This window comes from Prionailurus bengalensis, chromosome X (genome assembly GCF_016509475.1).
Source record: "Prionailurus bengalensis isolate Pbe53 chromosome X, Fcat_Pben_1.1_paternal_pri, whole genome shotgun sequence".
Taxonomy (NCBI): Eukaryota; Metazoa; Chordata; class Mammalia; order Carnivora; family Felidae; genus Prionailurus; species Prionailurus bengalensis.
In genome coordinates, this window is record NC_057361.1 from 36,814,378 (window position 1) to 36,827,411 (window position 13,034).

The following is a 13,034-nucleotide window of genomic DNA, read 5'->3' on the forward strand; positions in this document are numbered from 1 at the left end:
GCAGTGAGTGTTGGGTACTGTTCCCTCTAATCCTCTTGGATGGTTTTTCCTTGGTTCTGGGTAGTTTCCTTTCATAAATGCACTAATCATAACTTAAACAAATACTTCAGGGGGATCATCTACAGATCTCTGGAGTTCTCTCTCTGTGCAGCTCTCTCCTCTTCAGTCCTCTGTCCTATAAACTTTAGGTGCCTAGGTCTCCTCGGATTCTCAGCTCTGTCTCCTCAATCCAGGGTGTCTGCATGCTCTGCCTCAGTTCTCCCTTTCTGTGTTGTGGCCTGGAAACTCCCTCAAGTCAGTAAGGTCGGGAAATCATAAGGCTCACCCCATTTGCTTCCTGTTTCTTAGGGATCATTATCCTTTGTTGCCTGATGTCCAATGTCTTGAAAACAGTTCTTTCATGTAATTTTTGTCTGTTTTTAAATTTTTTTTTGGTTATTTCAGGTGAGAGGGTAAATCTGGTCCTTGTTACTCCACCTTGGCCAGAAGCAGAAGCTCCACATATTTAATGCCAGACTACTAGTCTATGGAGATTACTTTTTGTTTTCCCATTATTCTCTATTATAAGATAAACTTGCATAAGCATATTTTTTTGGTACTAGACCTGGCTGATCCTAAAAGTCACATGGGGACCTTTTAAATAATACTGCCTTTTAAATTCACTCTTTGGATTTAGATTAAGGAAGTCTGGAATGGAGCCCAGAAATCTATATTTTTAACAAGCTCCCTTGGTGAAAACTGGTCTTGAATTTAAAATGATTAAGGGTAGGAGGACTATCTTATCTTCTTCATTGGAGAATAACACTCTGTTGGAAAACATATTTGAGGCTTTATAATTTAGATTCTGAATTTGTACAATTCCACAGAATATAACTTTGCTTGGTTCCTACTTTGCAGTTCTTAGAAGTGGTGGGCAAGCAATGTGAAGAACTGGTATATCAAATGTTTCTAGTCCCAACATTCAACTGTAATGTTCAAGTTTCATTTCCAACTTGGATATTCATTAAGCATGTATGGTTACCAAGAGAGGTGCTCCTGGAAGAATGTTATAAGTTAATATGTAACTCAAATCTAATTTCATAAGGGAAATGATAGTATGATGGGGGTTCCATCCTTGAAATGAATAAATTAATGTATTCTTTCAACCAACATTACCATGATCCTGTTATGTGGCAGGCACTCTGTTAGGCACATAATGAATGAGACTATTCATCAGTGAATATACAATAGTGGTGAGACAGACAGGGTCTCTCATGATTAGGGGACCAAGTAGAGTTAACAACATTTATTATTTTGCCTGCCCCGAACCTTTCTTTGCAGAGAGGAACTGACTCATCTCTCTGTTCGCAAGTTCCCAAATTCCAGGGAAGGGATTGGTCCACCTGGGCTGGGTGCCTACTCGTGAACCTACACCAGCTTGGGGTAGACTCCTGGCCTTTCCTTGTTTACATAAGCCTTTCCCCTGTTGTCTAAGCTAGTTCAAGTTTGGTCTTTATCACCTGCAACTAAGGGAGTCTCAATCGACTGAAAAGTAATTTCAAGGAGAGTTTCAAATGGGAAAACAAGAGCGTAATGGGAGTGTATCACCCTTGCAGGGTGAATCTAGCATAGTTGGACACATTATAGAAGGTCCAAAAAGCAAAAAAGATCACAAAGGTATATGCTGCACAGTAATATAATGCTTTTGATAAGAAAATTAAGCCAGTAAATGAAGCTGTATTAAGTGTAACAGATTTGTACTCCACTGTTGAGAATATCTATTTTACATAAAATAATTCCCATTTTTTATGGCAACCAGTCAAAAGGAGAATACACACCTTCACTAGGATCAAAGAACAGAGAAGGGCTTCTTTAAGGAGACTCTTGGTGAGACTCAAGGCCATTTTATGCTTCCTGAAAAAACTAACTCAGGGATACTCTTACTCAGCCTATGTTTTTAGGTAGTCAGCCACCATACAAAAGATCAAACCGACGTCATTGGGCTGCTTTGGAACATGATGATCACAAGACACCTGGACCTCCTTCTTCTGGTCCTTTCCTTCTTCCTGTCTGCTTTGCGTGGCTGAACATCACCCCTTCTTCCTGCCTCTCTGTCACAGCCTTCGCTCTTCTATAGCTCTCTCGTAACTGTTGTTCAACAAACTGTGCTAAACTGCATATTTACCCGTTTAACGTCAGTAGCCCCGTGGAAAGTAAGTTCTGGGAAGGGGCTGTGTCTTATCTGCCACTACATCACTGGCATCCAATACAGTGATCTTCACATAGTAGGCACTTAATAAACATTTGCTAAATGGGTGAATGACTATATATAATGAATAAATGGATATTAGACTTCTGGAGCTGGGTGGGATCTTGGGGGTCATTTGGCCAAGTATGCTTTTGGCAATAATTGCTAAGCAAACTATGAACAAACTTGAAGTGATTTGCCCAAGGCACCCAAAAGCTGTTATTGCCTGGGCCTTAAGCCAAAGGGTTGTTTGGACGGCACCAAAAAGGGGTGAAGTGACTGGCATGTCCCTGGCCTGCTGCAAGCACTGGGATAATACAGGAAAAGCGGCAAAGATCACTAAGTGAGAATTACAACTGGAGACATCTAGAGTTAAGGGCTCTCTGGAAATTGCAGTCACAGAATCACTGTTTGGTAGCTCTTCCTTTAACCTGCAAAGCAACTGGGCAACTTTCTTAAGTAGGGGATTTGTTTTTCTATATCCCAATATCCCTTTTCTATGCTCTGAGGAAGATGAACATGTAAGTTTGAATGCCTTTTCTCCGCCCCCTCCCCCCCAAAGATAGGATTCCTCTCCAAAACATGGAACTTTTCCAATAGTCCTTATCACAGTGGGTGGCATCATTGTCCATCTGGATGCAAAAACCTAAAGCTTAAGGGACATCCTTGGTGACTGTTTCTCCTTCAGTCCCCATTGGCAATCTGTCATCCAGGTCTATTGATTTTACTCTTTTTGTTAAATCTGTTCACTTCCTTCCATTTGGTATCTGTGCCTCTAGCCCCCAGTTCCATCCACTCTCCCCAGTCCTGAGGCAGTCACCTCTCCACTGGCCTCTCTACAACCTGTCTCGTCCTCCTCCTCTGCTAATCCATTCTCCACAGGGAGTCTTTCTAAACTGAAAATCTGGTCTTCTCTCCCTGCCTGAAACTCTCCAACAGCCTCCCACTATCTCTGATATAAAGAACAGAATTCTTAATGTGTCCTTCAACACTGGTGTGTCCTATTCTGGCCACGCACCGTTGTCTACACTCGAGCCGTGGTGCCTTCTTTCCATTCTCAAACTATGGTATGAGCCTTTCTGACTACTGGGCTTCCGCACATGCTCCATGGTTTGCCTGGATGGTCTCACTCTGCCCTCCCACCCCAGGCCGTTTTGTTCGGTTGACACCAAGGAGCCTTTCCTTGATCTTCCCCATCTATGAAGATTCTGTGAGAACGAGGCAGGTTCAGCATTAATCTTATCCTGATGCTGTTCCTGCATGCTGAGAACATAAATTTGTATTAAATATGTAGATGTGGATGGAAGGAATGTTATTTTAGCCACATCACTCGATTCTTTGAATGCCTTCCAAAGTAGCCTTCCTCTGATTTTCTCGAAGGCAAAAGATCTTATAAAAGATCTTTTCACAATGTCATTAGACATTCACTTTTCCAACCCCAATATTTCAAATTGTGCCCCAGAGGTTTTTTGCTGGAGTAACAGACCAGGTATGTTATTCTTTGGCTAAGCACAAGAGTGTCTGTGGAAGGACAGGTGGGAAGAGGCCTTGGGCATGGGGTCAGGTGGAACAATTCTGGGTGTGGGTTTGGAGGTGGTAGTGTAGGAGCTAGAAATGGATGTCTTTAAAACTACCCCTGCCCTCCTTCCCTCCCTACCTCCTGGTAGTGTAGATTGAGGTGGGGTGCCCTAACTCGGGCTGGGATTTTAAAGTCTAGAAGACTTTCTTTTCCTACTTACCATGGGCTCATCTGTGTTCTTTTGGAACTGGACCAGGCGGACTCTGGTCACATTCTCCATATCCATATCTCCGTTTGCACTTTCTGGAGAATCACCATTTAAATAGGGAGAGGTGGGAGGAGGTGTGACCCTCAATGCCTCATCGCTGTAAACTTCATGTGCCACTACGTCGTGAGTCTGAAGTAAGGCCTGGTATTTGGTGAAGAAAGTAAAATATTAATAACAGTCCTAGTCCGTCAGAAATGTGTTATTTCAAATAAAGACTGACGTGACGCAATTCCAAACAACTGAGTAGAAAGAATCATCTGTAAACAGAGGTGGCAAATTTGGGCTGGGGCTTAAAATGGAAACAAATTTAAAAAGGCACAAAGCAATAATTGGTGTATTGAGCAAATGTCTTTCCGGATGGCATTATCCAATAACTCCTTTATATAACCCAAAGGATGAAGATGATTTAGAACACATGACTTTGTCAAAAAAAAAATGAAAACACACACAAGTGTACCTGAAAAAAATGTAATTTTCCAAATAACACATATGATGTGGAGCTCAAGTCTAAATCTATGCAATGCTTTTATTATTTTGATTTTCTAGAGCACTTGCCCAAATGAAAAATAAGTTGATAGTTATTATTATGAATGTTTTTGCAAAGCCTTTAAACACAGAAAAAGTGATTTCCTTGTATTGATATCTGCATATGTCATCTCGGTGAAACTGGATAATAAAAATCACTTTTTTCCCCCCTTGAAAAGGATAATCTTCCACTTTCTGTACTTTTTGTGTCCTCATAAAAAAGTTTTTAATGACCATGAATATTTGAACATTTCTACTTCAAAGAGAATTTTACGGCTGAATGTCAGTATGTTTGGAGCTTTACACAGATTGTATTTTCTTGTGTGCTAACTATAAACTTGGTTCTATTTTAATCTGTGATCTGTGTGGTAATGAAATATCCGGAGATAATGAAATGCAATTATAATGGCTTTAAAAGTATAACCCTTAGCATCTCAAATTAAGTTATTTAATTAAAAAGCTTATGAAAGTCATGACTTGGCTATTTTAATTTGAAAGGCATGCAGACAAAGCAAAAATAAAAAGGTAACAATGCAGTAAAATCGTAAAGAAGGTGGTATTGATCTGTCATCAACAGAACGTATGCTTGGAGCAAGGTATGCATTTGGGTTTCTTTTTAAAAATTTTTTTTAAATGTTTATTTATTTTTGAGGGAGAGAGACAGAGAGTGAGCAGGGGAGGGGCGGAGAGAGAGGGAGGCACAGAATCCGAAGCAGGCTCCAGGCTCTGAGCTGTCAGCACAGAGCCCAATGTTGGGCTTGAACTCACGAACCGTGAGACCATGACCTGAGCTGAAGTCGGACACTTAACTGACCGAGCCACCCAGGCACCCCTGCATGTGGGTTTCTAATGGAAATGGCAGATTGTTCCAAGATCTCAGAGGGCTGGTCTAAACTGGGGTCTGGGTGAGGGGCACTAAGCAGTGCATAGCTTGACCTTGGCTTCCTGACCACTGCCCTGACTACACCCTGCACTGGTACCCCAGGCCCAAGTGTGGTCGTTGTGCTATGTGGGCAAATCCCTCTTTTCCCAGGTTAATTGTGGCCACTTAAGAGACTAATAGTTAGGGAAGAGAGCAAAAATCACTAATAGACAAACTGAAAAACTTCATCTTCTAATATTAGGTTCATCATATCAACTATAGATGTATCTTCCATAATTAGTGAATTTTAAAAAAACAATGCTGTGTATGACTGACTCCAGGATATATAGCCTGGTAAATAGAGAACAAAGCTTTCATCAGGAGAATGTGCTACATGGTTGGAGAAAGTGTTTATGCTGCTCTTTGCAAATGATTTCTATTCATCCTTTTAAATCACACAAGCAAACACTTGTATTTAGTGTATTTGCAAATGATTTCTATTCATCTTTTTAAATCACACAGGCAAACACTTGTATTTAGCATATTTAGGGAAGGAAAAGTTTCACAATCACAAAATAATGTCCAAATAGAACTTTAATTGAAGAATACTCAAATTATGTCACCAAATAAGGTCATACTTGCTATGAACCACGATTTGCCACTGTAAAGACTGCCACCACAAAATAAAACTCACCCTAAAGTTCTAGTGTATATGTAAACAGAGAAAAAGGGGCCCCTTATAGATTGCCATTAAAAAAAGAATATGCAAAACAAAATAATAGGGTAGTCTAAGTTCGAATATTTTTCTTCAAATATGTTATGCGGTATAATCGAGGAACTGGCAGTTACTAAGCTGAAATAGCTGTTATTTTTAATTACCTAAGAATTGTGTAATAGGAAAGAAATCCCTTCACTTTTTGTACTGTAGGAAGGTCATGGAGAAGACAGCTAACAACTTCAGACTACGGTGGAAAAAAGTCTACTTTAAAATGAGTAGGAAAACTATGGATTTTATGTTTGAAGAGTGGTTCCTCTGGCTTCTTAATTACAAATTACACAATGGACCACTTAATAATAAAAATATGATAACCTAAAGTGATGTTTTTAAAAGTTTGCTTAACTGACTGAGCCACACAAACACCCCACCACCTAAGGTGATTTTAATCACCTTGGTTTTTGGGAAAGTAGGATACAAATTTGCTTTTAAAATCTTCTGTTCTAGATCCTATTTCTTTAAAAAAAAAAAAGCATTAACTTCATTAACTTTCTAGTCTATTAGTATTTGTCTTTATCCTTAAATGTTTTGTATTTTTAACAACTGCAATAAGCAAATGATCCAGTCTGTTGTAAAAAAGTCTTTCAGATGCAATAACCGAAAAAGGGATTAGGTGTGATTTTTTATCATGACCTCTAAAGATAGAATACAGACTTTAAAAAATAATTTACATCTATTCCTTTTTATTCTTTAATTAGTGCAAATATTCACAAGTATCTGTATTTTTATTTAATTAATTTATTTTTAAGATTTATTTATTTTTGAGAGGGAACGCAGAGTGCAAGTGGGGAAAGGGCAGAGAGAAAGGGGGAGAGTAGACCTGAAGTGGGCTTTGAGCTGTCAGCACAGAGCCTAACGCGGGGTCGAACTCATGAACCATGAGATCATGACCTGAGATGAAGTCAGATGCTCAACCGACCAAGTCACCCAGGCACCCCACAAGTATCTGTATTTTTAAGTGTCAGGTAATTCAATGTTAAACACTTATGTCTCAATGATCAGAAAGCAAAGAAAAAACCAGATAACTGAATAAATGTGAAATTATAACTATGCTAAGAATAACTCCAAAACCTTGGTATAATAAAAACACATTACAAGTATTAAAGTATTTCCCTTTAAGCTATTAATATTTCCTTAAAAATACAAAGATTTGGGGCTCCTGGGTGGCTCAGTTGGTTTAGCGTCTGACTTCGGCTCAGGTCATGATTTCGCGATTCATGGGTTGGAGCCCCGCGTCGGGCTCTGTCCTAACAGCTCAGAGCCTGGAGGCTGCTTCAGATTCTGTGTCTCCTTCTCTCTCTGCCCCTCCCCCACTCACGCTCTGTTTCTCTCAAAAATAAATGTAAAAAAAAAAAACACAAGATTTTGAAACCATGACTTAAAATTTTTTTTTTTTTAATGTTTATTTATTTTTGAGACAGAGAGAGACAGAGCATGAACAGGGGAGGGGCAGAGAGAGAGGGAGACACAGAATCTGAAACAGGCTCCAGGCTCTGAGCTGTCAGCACAGAGCCCGACGAGGGGCTCAAACTCACGGACCGTGGGATCATGACCTGAGCCGAAGTCGGACGCCTAACCGACCAAGCCACCCAGGCGCCCCGAAACCATGACTTTAAAATGCTTACAAGACAAAAAAAGCTCCAGCAGTACAAGTTTATTTAACATAGTATATATAGCTCAGAACTCTATTTCCCACATGGGATATTATCTAAACATATGCTTATTTGGGAATAACCAGGGAGCTCAAGTTATGTTTATAGGAAAATGGGTCCTCATTACAGGTCAAACAACTTTGACAGCATGAGCTCTGGAGCCAGCAAGATCTGGGTTTTGAACTTCAGCGAGGCTGCTTACTAGGTGAGCGACCTCAAGCAAGCCTCGTTACCTTTCTAGGGCACAATTTCCTGTCTGAACTGTAAAATGGGGTTAGCCATACTCCCTCACATCCCAACCATCAGCAAGTCCTGTCCTGTCTAACCATCTCCACTGATGAATCCCAGTCTGCCCATTTTCCACCAGCCCCTCCTTCTCCAAGCCCTTACCACCACTCACACAGGCTCCCAACTGGCCTCCCTCTTTTAACTCTCATCCCCACCAGAATCCATTTTCTGCACGTCAGCCGCAGGGATCTTTCAAGTGTGGATCTGATCACATTTTCCTGCTTGCAGTCACTCAGTACTGCCCTACTGCAATCAGGAGAAAATCCAGACTCCTTACCACGGCCTGAAAGACCCTAACTTGGCCTGGCCTCTGCCAACCTCTCCTAGCTCTTCTTACACCATTATTTCCCTCATTTGCTATATCCCAGCCACGATAGCCTTACTTCTATACTTTGATCTTGCAAAGCTCCTTCCTGCTCTGGGCCTTTGCATTTACTCTTCCCCACGCTTGGGTGTTCAGAAAGCTGGTTCTTTCAGATAACAATTCTTAGCCCATGTATTAACTCCTCAGAGGGGCTTTCCCCTGACTGCCTGAAGTACCTCCCACTTTACTATCACCTCTGCCCCACTATCCTTTCTTTTTCTTCATAATTATCATGATATGAAATTATCTTGTTAGTTTAAGTTAATTTTTTTAACGTTTATTTATTTTTGAGACAGAGAGAGACAGAGCATGAACGGGGGCGGGGGTCAGAGAGAGAGGGAGACACAGAATCTGAAACAGGCTCCAGGCTCTGCGCTGTCAGCACAGAGCCCGATGCGGGCCTCGAACTCACGGACCGTGAGATCATGACCTGAGCCGAAGTCAGACGCTTAACCGACTGAGCCACCCAGGTGCCCGCATCTTGTTAGTTTACTTGTTTACTGTATGTCTCCAGCCCACCTATCCATCCTGCACCCCATCCCCACTACAATAGACATTCCATGGGGGCAGGGACCTTGTTTGTCCTATTCACCACTGTCCTTAGTGCCGAGCTTGACGCCTGCACAGAGTAGGCATTTACATATTTGATGAATGAATGAAAATGTTTTTTCAGCATCTAGCTAGGTTTTCAGAAATTAAAAGATTTATTATTTTGAAAATGTTTGCTAATAGCAATGCATATATTAACTTCTCTCTGACTTCAGAAAAGCAAAATAAATCAAGGCCTCAAAGGTGAGTAAGTTGTGAGACATGGGGTTAATCTGACCTTTAATGATTTTGAAAAAACAAAACAAAACAACTTAACCTTAAAAAAAAGCTTATTTGGGCATATGTTAATTTCTTTATTTGGCTTATGTCAAATCTGAAAGATCTACTGGTATCAAATGGTTCTAACTTCATTCTATTAATTTTTAAAAATTTTTAAAATTTTATGTATGGAGAGAGAGAGAGAGGGCATGGGAGGGGCAGAGAGAGAGAAAGAGAAAGAGAGAGAGAGAGAAAGAGAGAGAGAATCCCAAGCAGGCTCTGCACTGTCAGCATGGAGTCTGATGTGGGGCTCACAAACTGAGATCATGACCTGAGCTGAAGTCAAGAGTCAGACGCTTAACCCACTGAGCCACCCAGGTGCCCCTTGTTCTATGACTTGAACAGGTTACTTAGCAACTTATAGACAGACATGTCTGTTCAAAACCTACAGGTTTCTACCTATGAGAAGCACTTGCACAGCACAGGACAGTCCGTTGGGGCAAGGCTAACCAGTCTGCAAACGGGCAAGTTCGTAATCTATTCAATATTTTGCTGAGGACTTACTATGTACCCTACACATGATAAGACACCAGGGAGTAAACAACTAATATTCATTAGTGAGCATTTATTAGACATGAAGCATACATCAGGCACTGAGCTAAGCATGGTAATGTACACCTACGTAATTATTCCAACTCCGTGAGTTTGGCTCAGGGAGTCAGAATTCACAGGGCTACGGCATCAAGGCTGAACCCAGAGCTCTCACCACTTTTACACGACATAAGACATGATGTCACAAAAGGAGAATTAATCACGATCTGGGGAAACATGGCCTACATTTGTGAAACCATCAGGAACAATATTAAGGATAATTAAGTCCTAATATTTGTGATCTCTCAAGCTTGAGGATACTACTAAGGTATGTATTCTCTTCATTTTCCTGGTCTATAAAACAGTTAATAACAACCATTAAATGAGATCACAAATTCAGTGAGGACAACAAAGCTGAGCTGAGCTGTGCTCATTCATTGAAGGGACCTGCTCTGGCAGACCGGCACGTATTAGAATGTTCCCCAGGCGAACACAATCAAGTGCAGAAGGAATTACAGAAGAGAAAGGTCGATGTGGCCTGCAGAGGTGTTAGGAGAGATTTTGATGCCAGAGGCAGGATTTGAGCCGCGTCCTATGTTCACACACCGAAGTTGTAAGAATTCATTCACCTGCAGGTGCAGAACCTGATTTCCTGTCACCCACTGGAGAGAGCTGATGTCATAGGGGAATCAGGTGAAATATTCTCAAGGATTATACTTGACTTCAGCCTTCAATGCGTGGGTGGGAGAGTTAGGGTGGATATGGTTAATTACTTCTAAGTGGTCACTTTGAGGAGAAATTTCTATTTCAATGGCTGTGCTAAAGTTTTAAAAACACTGTATCATAAAGTACCATGTACAGCAAAACTCACCTTAACTGATATACCTGTTATAGTGCTAATGTTACTTTAAAAGTATCACCTCAGGGGGACCTGGGTGGCTCAGTTGGTTAAGTGTCTAACTCTTGATTTTGGCTCAGGTCATGATCTCAGAGTTCACGAGATCGAGCCCTGCGTTGGGTTCCAAGCTGAGTGTGGAGCCTGCTTGGGATTTTCTCTCCTTCTCTCTGTCCCTCACCCACTTGCAATCTCTCTCCTCCAGTCTAAATAAATAAATAAATAAATAAATAAATAAATAAATAAATAAATAGTATCACCTCAATAGTAGTAATAAGAACATAGTCTGGTTTTTTTTAATTTTTTTTTTTAACGTTTATTCATTTTTGAGAGAGAGAAGACACAGCATGAATGGGGGAAGGTCAGAGAGGGAGGCACAGAATCCGAAACAGGCTCCAGGCTCTGAGCTGTCAGCACAGAGCCCGATGCGGGGCTTGAACTCACGGACCGCGAGATCGTGACCTGAGCCGAAGTCGGCCGCTTAACCGACTGAGCCACCCAGACGCTTTTTTTTTTTTTTTTTTAAAGAACATAGTTATTAAGTCACATTTTCTCCCAAGGGGTAATCACCTGGATTTTCCACTCTTTGCATATATCCCACATATACTGATGTGGCTAATGTTTTTTTCTTTTTAATTTCTTTAAGTTTTATTTATTTAAACAATCCCTACCCCTAGCGTAGGGCTCAAACTCAAAACTCCAAGATCAAGAGTCACATGCTCTACTGACTGAGCCACCCAGGTGCCCCTGATATGAATAATGTTTTTTTTTAATGTTTATTTTTAAGAGAGAGAGAGAGAGAGAGCGAGAGCGAGAGCGCGTGAGCAGGGGAGGGGCAGAGAGAGGGAGACACAGAATCGGAAACAGGCTCCAGGCTCTGAGCTGTCAGCACAGAGCCCGACGTGGGACTCAAACCCACAGACTGTGGGATTATGACCTGAGCCGAAGTCGGACACTTAACTGACTGAGCCACCCAGGTGTCCCGATAATGTTTTAAAAATGTTATATTCAACATGAATTTCTATTTGTGATCATGCTTTTGAACTGAAGTTAAGTAGACAACTCTGGACCTACTTCCAAAGAAAGGTATCTCCATCTATTTTGAGTTCTGTTTAACTGTTTAGTGTTATCATGACTGGCTAACTGCGTGTGCTGTCTCCACTTCCCATATGGTAGAAATGCCTGAAGAAAGTGCAAGAGTTCTGCATTGTCCAGAGATGGTATTCTTCCAATAAACCACCTAGGTTCAGAGAATTTTTTATTAGTGAAAACTGTCTCCAATTTGAGTTCTCTGTGGTTTAAGTAACAGAAACAGTTCCAGTGACTTAAGAACCGTCCAGGCAGGAAGCAAACCCCTTGTGTGATGACCACACAGTCCTTGAGGAGCTACCTCAGGAATGGCATCTTTAGGACTGGGACACAAAGTAAACAAAAAGGATCTTAACGTGTAACGACATATCTGATGGAGACGGTTACATTTTAGGAGATTAAAAACTTCTTCTGAAAGTGAGGTTTTAGTTGTACGGAAGTTTGTCACTCACCATGAAATGAGGTTGTGTTAAAATACGCTTTAGCTCCTTTGCGTCATTATTCTCAGGGTAACATGAAATTTCTTCCAATACCTAAAAAATAAGCAAGATGGCAATAGTATAAATAGGATGCCAGCATTAGAAAATCGAGGATTCTTTTCAATGAAAAATTATGAATAGATTTTTATGGCAGGCAAAACAGTTAGTATGGAAAAAACTCATCGCTATATTAATAAAGATTATTAATATAAAAGGACTCTGTTGATGGTAATAAAAAATAAAACAAATCACTATAATTTCTCTGACTACATTACCTAACTGTAACTGAAAAGGTTATTGAAAAATACAAAACAAAATGACATGTCCACTATACAGATTTACTACAGGTGTAAGTAACTTAATTAACTTAATGGGAAAATATGTCTACAAATCTTTTTCCAAACTCACTACCAAAATGAATCTGTAATAAAAGTTAATAGCTTTTAAAAAATATTAACAAAACAGTCTTTCCTTTTAGAAAGCTTTTTCCAAACTCACTACCAAAATGAATCTGTAATAAAAGTTAATAGCAGCTTTTAAAAAATATTAACAAAACAATCTTTCCTTTTAGAAAGATTAAAATGACACAGGCTCAAATAAAAACCTTTTAAAAAAGAGAAACACTCAAGTTATCTTCCTTGCAGCCTGGCAGAATCAATGATATTCTCCACACTTATCAGAGAAAACCATGCC

The 13,034-nt window shown here is 40.4% G+C and overlaps 1 protein-coding gene across 19 annotated transcripts in view; it reads right to left on the reverse strand.

Annotated features, from left to right (window-relative positions):
• CASK (calcium/calmodulin dependent serine protein kinase) overlaps positions 1-13,034 on the reverse strand; it is a 358,988-nt gene that overhangs the window by 49,449 nt on the left and 296,505 nt on the right. For all 19 annotated transcript variants that reach the window (XM_043570170.1, XM_043570169.1, XM_043570160.1 and 16 more), the window contains 2 exons: positions 12,315-12,395; positions 3,967-4,155 (listed from right to left, as the gene is read on the reverse strand). In XM_043570170.1, the coding sequence (XP_043426105.1) occupies positions 3,967-4,155; positions 12,315-12,395 (270 nt within the window). The remainder of the gene's footprint in view (positions 1-3,966; positions 4,156-12,314; positions 12,396-13,034) is intronic.